The following is a 14,023-nucleotide window of genomic DNA, read 5'->3' on the forward strand; positions in this document are numbered from 1 at the left end:
GTGTGTGTGGTGTGTGTGTGTGTGTGTGTGTGTTAGTAATTGTATTTTATTGAAGTAAAATTCAGGAACATACATGACTTTTCCATGTTGTGAGGGTGCTGTTGGCTCGGAAATGACCAGAGTTCAGAGCGCCCTCTGATGGACAATAGTAAACTGCAACTCTCGGCCTACTCTGTGTTGGTGTGCGTGTGTCATGAATCCTTGTTTCAGTAGGTGGTCACGTTCTTAAGTAATCTCCCCTTGAATGTGTCTAATCTGTACATTCACCTTGGATGAGCCTGATGTGGCCTTTTGAGAGTCTGATGTGGCCTTTTGAGAGTCGTCAGAGTGACCTCATTGAGCTGCAACAGATAATTCTTCCAGTGGTGTTACAGAGTCCAAACAGGACACACAAACACGCACTAATGTCCATCTGACACGTTTTTTGAAATGCTGCTTATAGTAATGAGTGCTGTTTCTTGGCTTTTATGACACATTTCCCTGGATGTCTCTGTAATGGTTGTGTATTTTCCAGGTTTAGGTGGCAGCTCTGTTTGTCTCTTGAGAGAGAGAATTGGCCTAAAGGGGTCACTGTCAACATACACACTGACTGAGAAGCAATCAATAAATAAGGGGCGCAGAGGGTGGGATGAGGGGTTAGACGGGGAGAAGAGGAGCAGGGCAGAGTGGGAGAGGATGTCAAGGTTGCTTCAGGGTTGCTAAACTCCCTGAAATTTTGTTACTCTTTTAATGTTTTCATATTTCTGTAACTATTTGTCTTTGTATCAATCAAATGCTGGTTGTATGTTATGGTCTTGTGAAAAAAAAAAAATATGACATTTTCAGAAGCTTTCTTCTCACAATCCCAGTAGATTGTGCTGCTAAAGCATCATTTCTCGTGCAGATTCAGGCAGTTTGACTTCTTCTCTCCCGTCCTACAGTTATCAGATTGCAACTGTAAGTTTAATTTAGGGCGTGCTCATTTCTTATGTTTTTTTCCCCACCAGTGCAGAGATGATAAATGCTTACATCATTCTTTGGGTCAGTGTGTGTTTGTGTGTTTATGTAGGTTTTGGAGACTGAGGTTATGTTGAAAGATTTGTTTGCTCAGTAGTGACGGCAGCATTGATTCACACTCATCTTTGTCGATGCTTATAAGCTTCTGGATGCATCATATCTCTGTATGTGTGTGTGATGTATGTGTGTTGTGTCTGTACCTACGTTCGAAAAAACGACCCTCTAACCAGTTAAAAGTGTAGCTATAGATACATTAGTGACAAGTTTTTAAAGCTCTGTCTTTGATCAGCAATATTTATGTTTTTATGAATATATTTCTAAATATTTGAATTAATTGCTTCTTCTTTCTTGACTAAGAATTGAATTCAAAGTGAACTTACTTATGTACATAAGTGACACCCGAGGTTCTTGTGTTGCTCTTCCTAAGCAACGCGGTCCACAACCTCCTGCTGTCAGCAGGGAGGCCTTTAAACAAAGACGGTGATAAAGCGGAGGTGATTAGTACCGATGTCTACAGATACATTTAGCAGCAATAGGAAGATAAAACACACACACACATACACAGCAAATATAGGTTTCAGGAAATGTTTGACTCACTCCTATGCTGCTAATCACAAGCCGTCTCTTTCATCTCGGTGTCCTCTTCCCTTTTCCTTCCCCACGTGTTTCTCTCTTTTCCTGCTCCCGTTCACAGTTCTGTGTACAGTGGATTCAGACAAAGACTGAAGAATGTTGAAACATAATGGATCCAATGCAGCATCTTCCTGTAGCTCTACTCCCCATTTCTTAAACCATATTTTTGTTTCTTTCTTCTCTTGAGATCACAGACCCACAAGCTTTGGAGAACCCCTCTTGCGCCCCCACCACAACAACAACGAGGTCCACCTTCTATATTGAGTGTCCACTGTAGGTGGGCAGCAGGAAGACATCATGTCCCATTCCCAATGTCATCATTTCCAAATCATCCCAGAACAAAGGAAAACAACCCTAGAATTGCCTTAATCCCATATTTTACTGCTGAGCTAGGATGAACGGAGCTGTGTGCAGCTCACAGTCAGCGCACGTTTTGCTGAGGCTCTGGAGCATCTGTCTTCAGTTGCTTTCGCAGTATTGGAGGTGATTTCTGTCTTTTGAAGCTGTCACAAATCTATCATATATGAGAACATGTGGATCTGTCAAATGGCCTTAGACATTAATACAAGTCAGTTTTATTACAAAAGTGAAAAAGGGTCTTTGCTGAAATTGCAGCATGAGAAATACTGAAACATAAAGATGTGAAGACTTTTGAGAACAACTTTATCTGAGTGAGAGGAACAGAGGAAATATCAGATGAGGAGACAAAGAATGGACAAAAGAGAGGGAGTGGGACATCTTGCTTTAAATCTTTCCCTCACCTGGATTTTTCTCCTTTCTGCTTCCTCCTTTCATTCCTCCCTCCCTGTTTTTTCCCTTCAGTCTGATCCCTCCCTCTCAACGCTCTGATCCCGCTCTCTCTCCCCTATCTTAACCCCGCCTATTGCCCCACCCCTCACAACAGTCATTGGTTAAGCATCCACCAATCCCAGCAGAGGCCGGGCCTGAGGGACTGTATATGCAAAGTAATGCTTAATATTCATGAGCTGCTATCGGAGCTTTAAGTCGTTGATTAGGACAGCAGCACAGCTTTCTGTCCCAACTGCCTGACTGGCTGGCGGTGTGTGCACCTACAGCTCCCTCTTCCTGGCATTCATACACACCCTGCGCACACACACGTTCCCTCACAGCCCGCACACACGCAGAGCCGACCAGTGCAGGCGCGCAAAGACTGGTAATTGTATTGCTCCCTCCAAACGGAAAGAAGGACTGCGAGAGTAAAGCCGAGTACAGAAGAGGAGAGATATAAAACTTTGACTTAAAAAGTTTTACTTGTGCTTTTTTTTTCCCTGGAGGAGATTGAAATGACAATGACCCGATATCGCCGATGGATTCGGTAGGACACCAGTTATCCGAGTGTTTTTTAATGCACTCTGAACAAGAGTAGGTAATTTTTACTTTTGCATTCATTACTTTTTGGAATATTTAACTTCTTTCTTGTCACTTAGTCTGCATGGGTATGTGTGAGCATGTGCTGGTATGCAGCAGAGGTGCCCGGCATCATGTCAAGGTTGTTTCTGCTGTCAGGTAGCCTACGTTCGCTCTGTGTGTGTTTGCATGTGTGCACCAGCCGGACAGCAGCTCTTAACTCAGTGGGCAGAGGAGCAACTGTCCCTTTACCTGTGCGCTAGACAAACACACACACAGACACTTGTGTCCGCATGTACACACACATACACACACTTTTTCTGTGTTTATGATTGTACGCACGTGTTTTCATGTTTGTGTTTGCCCAATGAGGGTATAGGTGTTAGAAAGGGTCATTTAGGTTACAGAAGAACATGTGGAGATGAGAAGATGGCCCATCAGAGGGGGGGATGGAGGAAAGGGGGTGCTGTGCTCTTAAATGCCAGAGGAAGTAGAATTTCAGATGGGGAACTCGGTGTGTGGCCCTGCACAGGAATTAGTGACAGTTCCACACAAGTGAGCACCACTGAGCTGCTCCTTTCACCAACACACCAGTTTCTTTAAAAAAAAAACATTGGTGTTAGAGATGCTTCTCAAAGTAAAGACCAACTTGTTAGGTAGCGGTGGTGTGCAAGTCTAAGGACTAAGGTCTATTTAATGCAAACACACAACAGGACACACACTGTCTTTTGTCCTGGTGCAGGAAGAAATCCCTTAAAATCATATTGTGATATTGCAACAATATGATTTACAACTTCAGAGTAAAAAATTAAGAGTTAAAGTGATCTATGACATTAGTGAAAGTGTCTTTAATTTAAAGCGTCACAGCATGTTTAGCTAAAGACAAAGCACAGGCCGATATGGGATGATGGGTCTCTTTTATTCTTTATACTGATCCAATTGCATATTTAAAGAAATCTGGACGAGGCTGTCTCACCTTTGTGCCTTGCGAGCGTGCATGTGTCATGTCTTTTACATGCAGTAAAATAACACCTCCCTTTTCTACTAATGAATTTTCTTTTTCATCATTTATTAGAAAATCTTTTTTAAGTTATAATTAAAATGTAAATAAATTCTTTCTGTAATTCTTGTGCATGCAAATGACATTTTAACACCCGTTTTGATATCAAAGATATGTAATTATTTAAGATGCTGATGCCTTTGATCTGACCAGATTCCTAAATCCAATTTAAGATGGAGCATTTTGATCTGTTTCACCACTAACGTCTGGGTGTTTTAACCGTGTCCACTGTTGGCTGCACCATCTCTGAACTGTGGTTCCCTTTAAATATGAAACGCTGCACTTTACGCGACACGCCTAAACTGTTTTTATCTGTGAACAAAGTGGCAAAATATGGGTGAGTCGTGCACTTTTAGAAATAAGCTCAGACACGATGAGGACACAAAGAATTTTCATGTCCGTCATCAGCGACACGCTTAACTTTTAGAAAATCTCTCCCCCATTCTGGCATCTTTTGGTCTTTCTGCTCTTTAATTCATCCCTTCATCCCTCAGTCCTTTGCTCCCTCTTTCCTGCTCTCAGGCACTTCATTCCTACACTAATTAAAATATTAGGGATAATGATAATCAAAACGATAATAATATAATAATAATAACAAGCAGCTCTTAAGCTGTTAACATAATTGCGCTCCCCTTGTGCCACCGTATACATCCCATTTGCATGTCATTAAGATACATTTCCTGCAGTGACTTTAGTGAATTTGGTGGATTTTGTCAGCGGGTGTGAAGAGTCGGGTGGTGAGATTTGCAGAGCCGCCTTGCAGAACAGTCAGAATGGTTGGCTGGTTAAGTGACTCACAAGAAGAAGAAGCCAGCAAAAAGGATTTCTCTCACAACTCCTTTCAGAATAAACATTTGTTCAGATTTATTTTACACTGATGTCTCAAATTAACTCGGTCAAAGAATTCGAGAATTCCATTACCTGAAGTGTGAATGGATTTTTTTTTTTAATTACCGCATGAAATTCATGTCTACAAGGGAATTGTTCACAAATTCATTCATTTATTTATCTTTTTGATCAGATGTAATCAGGTACAGATGACGGCGCTTAATATTTATCCATCATGTTAAGAGTGGACGTGAAAGCAACTATACACCCAGCTCTTTTTATTTCATTTTAAGGGCAACGTGTTGACCTTGAAGATTTCATGGTTTTTAGTTATTTTTATTTTTTGTTGGTTTGGTCAGTTTCCCGCTGATAGCTTTAATTTGGATAAATAGTGTCAAAAGAATTCAAAGATCAAATTTTCTTTACTGTTCTAATTTTTAATAAACATTTTACCAAAATTGTCAGCAGTGATTGAGACTTTTTGTTGTTTTGGTTTTAACTCAAATAGCCTTAAACTAAAGGCAGAGCCACACGCTGGCACTGGGGGAGTGTTTTTCTGTCCTTCATCTGTGCCAGGAATGAGGAACATTTATTACCTTTATTAGAACAAAGGGAAAATATTTTTATTTCCTTCTGTAGAACACTTATTTATTAAATTTAATCTCCACCCTTTCTTATTTTTATTAGTCTTGCGCTTACACTTGTTCCAGGACCGCAAAGGGGGCGTGGGGGGGTTGATCTGACTGAAGGGAGGGACGAGGGGGGAAAAGAGAGATTGTGTAAATTAAAATCCTTTTAATCTCCTTATAAAATCATTTACTTAATTCATCTGTCAAAGCATGTCAATATGTGCCGCGCTGATTTGTTGCCAGTGTGTGTGTATGTGTGTGTTTGTGGGGGTGCAGAAGGACCTATCAGTGGCATGTCTGAGGTCCCGTTCCTCTTTCTGTGAATCTGTTTTCTCATCTGGTCCTCTTGTGTCCGTATCAAATTAATTGCCATCTCTCTCCTCATCCATACGAGGGTGTGTGTGTGTGTGTGTGTGCACAAGTCTCTTTAGTCTCTTTTGAACGGTCCGAACGCTTCTCTGGTAATTTAGTGCATAAAGAGAGCAACGCGATGACAGAGGCAGACAGAGCAAGAGGTGGCGAGCAAGAGAGGAGGGGGGGAGGGGGGTTGCTTTTGTCTGACACCAGCACTTAGGGGTCTCTTGGACAAATGTGCGCTTGAACATGCACTCCATTAAGAGCAGACAGCCACAAATACCATCCAAGCACCTGCTGGCAAGGAGTTAATCAAATGTAATTGCAGATTTCTCCATATGCACATAGACTATGGTCTTATATAGCTGCTTTAAGGTGTGTGTGTGTGTGTGTGTGTGTGTGTGTGTGTGTGTGTGTGTGTGTGTGTGTGTGTGTGTGTGTGTGGTGTGTGTGTGTGTGTGTGTGTGTGTGTGCGTGCTTGTGCATGGACCATGTTGTTGGTCAGTGCTGGCCTTTATGTGTTAAGAGAGACTCTACCAGATGTGACACATACAAACTCACTGCAATTAACCATTAGTGTGTGTGTGTGTGCATGCGTGCGTGCGTGCGTGTGTGTGTGTGTGTTTAAATGAATTGAAGGAAGAGAAAAAGTGATGTATAGTTAGACTGCCCCCCCACTCATCTGATCGTTCTTCACATTTTTGTCATCAACACATCAAAATATGCATTCACTTATTCTTACTGTTGTCCCAGCCGAAAAAAAATGACTATTTTTACAGCCGTTTGTTGACTTTTGGACCACTTTAAGCCTGCTATTATTGTAATGGTTCTACTTCTGTAGGTATTTAGGTCATCTGTGCATCTGTGTGGATTCACTGTGTGAATAAGTTTTTTCTGTTATGAATCACAACTTTTACAGGAGTCTCCGATTTAGTGTGTATGTGTGTGTATGTGTTCTCCACAATAATACCAGAGTCTGTGCGGATGCCCATCGTTTGGTGCTCTTCTGATGGGAGCAGACGTCACTGAGGGGCCACAGTGGAAGAGATTTAGATGAGAGGAGTCGTGCATGAGTGAATGTGGAAAGATGGATTCAGGGTCAAACTGTTTGCTTCTTTTTTTGTTTTATTTGGTCTATAATTGTCTGAAAGAGATGTAGATTGACTGGTCGGACAGTTCTCCCCTTTATATGACAAGCATATGTGTTATGTTTGTTTAAATTGGCATTTCACAGAAATAAAAGTCCAGAGAGAAACTAGATCCAGATGTAAGCAAAAAAGAAATGAATGATCGCAGCGCCTGAAGACTGACAGTGAATTATTCGCCCTCTCATCCTACCATCATGCTTCATGCTTGTGCCTGATGGCGAGAGCACGACAGCAGTCTACCGTCCCACCTCTCTTTTCATTCTCGTCTGCCTCTTTCGTCTCACCTTCTTCTTCTTGTCCTGAGAACTTTGCATGTTTGGTCAATCTGACCAGACTAGGCAACCGAAGGCTTTATTAAAAGACAAAATATTCAGAAAACTTTTTTGTTTTTTTGTGTTGAATTTATTTCAGTGTGTCCACACAGTTGCACATATTGTGGACATTAAAGCCTCCAGGGACCTTTTGCTCTCAGGAGCTGCGTTCCTCTGCGCAGCGGATCCGCACTTTTCTTGACCTCCACCGATAATTCATTTCCGCTCTATCCCACCTTCCGTGGCCATTCACCCCAACACACACTCCTCTCCCTCCCCACACACCCCTCCCTTGTGGAGCTGTCACCTTTCTGCACCCGCTCAGTCCCTATTAAGGCCGACAGCCCATCTGCCGCCTGCCCCGCTAACACCTCCCAACGCTAACGTGCACACATCCACTCAGACACACAAAGAGCTGCGACCAGCCCCACCTGCTTTAATGCACGTGTGGAACTATACAGGGAACCTTTAGGGACATGTTTTTGTTTATCTTCATGTATGCAGCGCTTCCGATGATTGAAATAAACATTTAATGCCCTTCTGACACACACACGCACACACACATGCACGCACGTTTTCAGCTTATGAGACATCTCGGAACATAAACACTTTCATACTTGTGCTTTGACAATTATCATCTCTGTGTCACGTTTAATTCTTTTTTTTTATCAAGCCAGCTTCAATTTTTGTCTCTTTATTGCACTTGTGAATGGAAGATGTGACACGGCCCCGGCTGGAGGGGTAATTAGGGAGGGCAGTTGCAGCCTGTGTATGTGTGTTGTGGCATTTCCTTCCTTCAGGGATAGGTGATTTTTGCATTAGCAAGAATGGCAACTGTCTCATCCATCACTGTATTGCCATGTCACACACACACACACACACACACACACACACACACACACACACACACGCACACACACACACACAGTCATGGTCATTCTGTTCACAGATGGACCAGCAACACTTGAGCGACTCACTGAGCATCAGAAAGACACCCACAATCTCCATACCTTTTACACATAAACACACCTTCTCCTTCTCACTGTGTGTGTGTGTGTGTGTGTGTGTGTGTGATTGTGATACAAAGAGATGCTTTCCACTCACGTGTTCTGACAGGAGTGTGTAATAGGTTATGTAGATTCACACAGGTTAATTTATTTTTTCCCATATTTTGTAAAACCCAAAAAGGATTTTTCTAGTATTTAGAAATATTTATTTTTATTTTAGATATTTCAGTTTTTACTAACTTAGAATAATCCAAATTGTATAAATGTTATTCTTCTCTCTTGGTCAGATTTGACTCATCCTGAATGTTACAGAACACTGCAGTTACGTGCATTTAATCGCTCCTTGTTGATTTTAAGATGCCTCTCGGCCTGGGTTTAATCTTCTGAAGGAATAAAGATGTGAAAAAATATATGATTACTTTGCCACAGGCGTGCATGAAATAAAAGAGACTGTGTCTTGTAACCCCAAACAGGTTTAGTCTTAGATTTGTGTTAAATCTTCAGGCGTTTAGATGAATATTGTTACGGTTGCCTCTTCATTCACAGTAATATAATACGTAATTATACCTTTAAATCTTATCATTTTCCCCATCTGTCATTTATTTGGTTTCGTACAGTGCTACATGTAGAAGGTCCTGGATGTCCTTTACTCAGTAGAGACACCAGGAACCTTCCCATTAAAAAAGCAGTATTAAGTGTCGTCTGTCTATACAGCGTTGTGACACTGCAACCAAAGCCAATAAGTGTTTGAAGCGGCAGCAGCAGCAGCAGCGAGCTATCGATTTTTCCTATTCACCAGAGTGGAACTAAACCTACATATTTACACACCCTGGCACTCCTCCTCTCACCACCGAGCCGGCCCAGCTCAGGCTGGGACAGCAGGCTGTCAGAGCAGTGATTGGTCTGTCGACCTGTCTGTCTACATGGACTCCACAGTGGGATGCGCTTAGACACACAGGGACCCGCGGGGGTCTCTGGGTGGTTAACGTGTGTCACTTTGTGACGCAGAGATCACAAGATTCTGCATTGAAACTCGATAATTACAGGAAAACTGTTTAATTTAGGTGGATTGCATTAGATCCATCATATAATTAAGTCTGCATCTTATTTATTTTTTTCATTTTAGTGAACATTATTTTTTCTTTTGAAGGCTCTGCTGGTTTTACTGGTAATGCTCATCCTCATGTTAGGGCAGGCTGAAAGGTTTGTGTTCAGCATAAAATCAACAGCCCTTTTCTGTGGGGCGAATCTTCACTCTGTCCTTCTATATCTCCACCCGACTGCAGTTTGTTTATGTCTTCACCTAATTTCCCCATACCTGCTAGCTTAAAATTCTCTACATGTGGTCTATCTTTCCTTTATTTTTATGTGATTTACAGGATTTGCAATTTTCAAAATTGATGTATTTTAACTAAAAATGTCATAGCGGTGCTGATTATATTTCAACTTCTCAACTTACAGAATGAACTTATCGAAGGGGCCTTTGGTGAACAGCAGTAGTGAGGATAATTCCAAGTCAGCCTATAGTAAATGCGGCGCTGGCGCCTGGAGGATGCACCAGAGCTACGATCCACAAGAGGCCAACCACATGAGAGACGCACATGCCCTCTACAACCCCAGGTACGTGAGCAAAGACATGGAGGGAGGGGTTACAAGAGAGAGAGTCATACAAAAAAAGGCCCATAGTTGAAATGTCCAACAATAAACATCACCTGTTAACCAACATTCAGCCCTGCGGTCTAACCACATTCACTCGTACACTAGCTAGCACATACATGCGCAGTGCGCTTGTTCCTCCTGGTACTGTCAGGATTTCGCATGCATTTTGGTGTCAGTGCCCATCTTTAACTTACACACAAGGTAAAGATTTATTTTTCTTAAATTCCCTCTAGTGTCTCTCCCATCAAAATAGCAGCTATTTGCTAAATCACAGACAGCATCTTTGCTAGTTAGTAATTACAGATAAAGGTGCCGACACAATCGTAAATGAACTAAGAGTTAGACCAAATTTTAAGATCTGTAGAAAAAAAACTGTAAAATTCTTGTAGAATTTCAATCATTTCATGATCAATAACAAGAAATGTGTGTTCCACCATGTTGTGAAACCCTCTTGGACTCTGCAGCTGTTGTCACCTTCATTGTGGGAACCATGTTGGTGTTGTTGTATTACTGTGGCCAATTAAAGCATTATTGATTAGTGTGTTGTCAGACTTCAGCTAAGCCCTTTAATTTTTCTGTGTATGTGTGTGTGTTTGTGTGTCCAGTGTAGACTGGGAAGTCTTAGTCCAATAGGATTTCAGGGCTAGTCCTGGGTCAAGCCAATTAGAGGTCTGGCAATCCATTCTCACGCAGACTTCCAGCCAATGGCCAATAGGAATGGAACTTGCACACTGTCAGTATTGGTGTATGTTGGCAAACAGTAAAGTCTGCTGATGAATATAAATATAGAAATAAATAACACACACACTGACACACACGCACACACACATGCTCACACACATGTATTTTATTGGACCATTTCTTCTTGTAGCTCTGTCGATTCATCACAATTCAGTATTTTTAAGAGTTTTCATGTTAATGAATGTTCACAAAAAGCTTTTGGGAGCAAACTGGAAAAAGTTGCACCTAAAAGATACAAACAGCCATGAAACACATGGTCACAGATCCTCTCACCTGTGGATTTTGATCGTCAGAAAGAGGAAATCTTTATTCGCTCACACATGTACAGCAGAAGATCACATATATTCTCGCTGACCTCCAACTGTGATGATGGGATTTATCCACACGATCACACGATCACACACACACACACACACACACACACACACACACACACACACACACACACACACATACACACACGCACAGACTGAGGTGTGCATGTGGAGGAAATTTAAAATATTTACTTCTAAAAGGTATTTCAAATATTTTCTAAAATGTCCACATGTTTTAATTTTCAACACATACATTTTTAGTTCAACCTTGTTAATTGAAGGGAAAAAACATCTTTTTTGAAGAATTTTTTTTCACCGATGTCGATTTTATTGGACAATGACAACATTATTCCTATTTTTATTTAGGCCATCAAACCATGGGAATGTGATTAATGTCAGGAAGCTGGGGTGCACTTGAACACACATGAACACACGCTCGGACCCACACTGACACACAATCATGCACATTGCACACATTGCTGTAAACTGAGCCCAATGTAATCATAATGATAAAGCAGATTGCCTTAACACACAGATGGGCCTCCCAACAGCTGTGTGTGTACATCTGTGCATGTGTGTGTGTGTGTGTGTGTGTGTGTGTGTGTGTGTGTGGTGTGTGTGTGTGTGTGTGTGTGCGTGTAAGTGTGGACAACGCTGATTGGATTGCAGATTTATAGAAGAGGATTACTGCTGGAGCAGAGAGAGGGAGAGGGTCTCAGACACTCACCTCTCATTAACTTCCACCCCTTCACCTCAGCTTGCCTCAGTCTCAGCTATGATAAACACACATTCTCTACAAGCACGCTTGTGTCGAAGGGGCACCCCCTTCTTTAGATCGTGGAATGCCTATTGGTGAATTTAAAAAATGCTGACAGTGTGTTTAAATAGTTGTGATTTGCACTTAATTTCAGAGATAATGAGTTTTTGAGGAGAGCAGAGTTTGAAGCTAATTCAGCTGGTCCTTCAAACACGAGTGGATTAATTTGTTCCATCATCAATGCAAGTTTTTGTGCTGGTGAAAGTGAACAAGAACAAAGAGTAAAAGAGTGACGAATGGACAAATCAGTGCAATACGGGAGGCTGATATACAAAGTGTAAGTAAGTGATATATAATCAGGATGTAAAATAGATGAAAAGAAGCGTGTGGCCAAAGATACAGACACAAAATTGGATACAGAGACGGCGGCCACTCCAGCAAACCTGATTATGGCTGGATGTGAATTAGATTCCCTAACAGATGGTCCTGGAGCAGGGCGGTAAGGTGCATCAGACTACAGGCAGGGAAGGGTGGAGGAAAGCATTGGATGAGCAGGTGAGGAAGAGGACAGGATGAGTGTCAACAGCAGCTGCTGACAATATAAATCAATTCAATAAAAGAAATAATAGAAGGACAGCCAAATGTACTAACAGGCTTTGCTTTCAGAGAGTATCTCTTTAGACGGAAACTCAGACAGCTCTCGTATCGTCGAAATACTCAGTGAGCATCTCTTCTGCTTTAACAGTGTGCATGTTGTTTATTCACCCTCAAATGTTGGCTGTAACTTGTGTGTTAAGGATATATTTTTGTTGTACAAATGTGCATTATTGTATATCGCAGAGCTACGCTCCCGACTCTCTTCCCTGTGATGGATAGGTGTAAATCATCACTATCCTGTCGTGACAGCCCAATTTCCTCAAATCTGATCTGCTTAAAGAATACAGCTTTTACTCCCTCTCTCTCTCTTTCCCTCTCCCCCATATCGCTCCCTCTCTCTCTCTCTTTCCCTCTCCCTCCTTCTCCCCTTTTTCTCCCCCTCTCTCTCTCACCCTGTCTTCTCCTCCTTAGCTCACTCCCCTCAGCACCTTGCATTCTTCTTCTCTCTTACATTTCATTTCCTCCTTTATTCCACTTTTCCCCATCATCATTCATACCAAACATCCCTGAACTTCTCCCCCCATCTCTGCCTCCCCCGTGTCACATTTTAAAGCCTGTCATATTTACTAGAGTGAAAATCCTCTTTCACCATCTGCTTAATAAAATGTGTTTTTTAATCCGAAGGGGGATATTAAAAAAAAAATCACTTATATTTCCCCCGCAAATTTGTTTGCTGCAGCACCTTTGTAAGGTCTCTGAGGGACGAAGGAAGCAGAATCTGCGTCCTTCGGTCAAGCATTTATTTCTGTTTGTATGTCAGTGTCTGCCATGGTGGCGAGTATTAGGACTAATGGTAAGTTTTGTATGTAACGATACGCTTCACTTGCTCAGTTATAAAAAACATTAATCCACACCTTCACCTTGGATGGTGTCCTTTACCCTAACAACACAAGCAGCATTTTTCAGATTTATTCTGCATCCTGTCAAATTGTAATTATACACATTGAGAAGGGAAGAAAATGCCAAACATGACAGGACACATCGAGCTAGTACTGCTTTTACTGCTAAGTTGCAGTCTGATGCATAATGTGATGGCATTAAAGTGTTATTACAGTAGATAACCACCTTTAAACCATGAAGGGTGGTAGAAAATGGGTGAAGAGAGAAACACAGAAACAATGGAGGTGGAGAAAAGAGAAAGAAGACATGCTGCCAGAGATAATGCTTGGCAGCAACACTCTTATCAGCCAGGGTTCCACTAGAAAATGACCTAAATCATCAAGATTTCCATCTGACACAGTACCAGGGTGAGGGGGGCAATACCTTCACATTTTTACTGTGGACAAGGTGAGCCCCTTATCTATCTGCACTCAATACCCAATATTCTGAGTGATGATGTCACTCACATCTGATGTGATGTCACTAATCTAGACACAGTAGAGCTGAGCGGTGTGCAGACTAGTTGAAACAGCACAGCGTTCATGACTGTGTTTGGCAGTGCTGCCCGTGTGGGAACCATCTCTTTTCTCCCACTGTGTGTGTGTGTGTGTGTGTGTGTGTGTGTGTGTGTGTGTGTGTGTGTGTGGTGTGTGTGTGTGTGTGCGTGCATGCGTGCGTGCGT

At 42.0% G+C, this 14,023-nt stretch overlaps 1 protein-coding gene across 4 annotated transcripts in view; it reads left to right on the forward strand.

Annotated features, from left to right (window-relative positions):
* Positions 1–2,647: 2,647 nt before the first annotated feature.
* The window catches only part of esrrga (estrogen-related receptor gamma a), a 54,016-nt gene continuing 42,640 nt past the window's right edge, over positions 2,648–14,023 (forward strand). For 3 of the 4 annotated variants that reach the window (XM_057025184.1, XM_057025185.1, XM_057025187.1), the window contains exons 1-2: positions 2,648–3,012; positions 9,796–9,954. In XM_057025184.1, the coding sequence (XP_056881164.1) occupies positions 2,957–3,012; positions 9,796–9,954 (215 nt within the window). In that variant the 5' untranslated portion in view covers positions 2,648–2,956. Of the gene's footprint in view, positions 3,017–9,795; positions 9,955–14,023 lie in introns of all 4 variants that reach the window. The other variant, XM_057025186.1, reaches the window with a different exon arrangement.

The sequence above is a fragment of the Takifugu flavidus genome, chromosome 2 (assembly GCF_003711565.1).
Source record: "Takifugu flavidus isolate HTHZ2018 chromosome 2, ASM371156v2, whole genome shotgun sequence".
In the NCBI taxonomy this organism is placed as follows: Eukaryota; Metazoa; Chordata; class Actinopteri; order Tetraodontiformes; family Tetraodontidae; genus Takifugu; species Takifugu flavidus.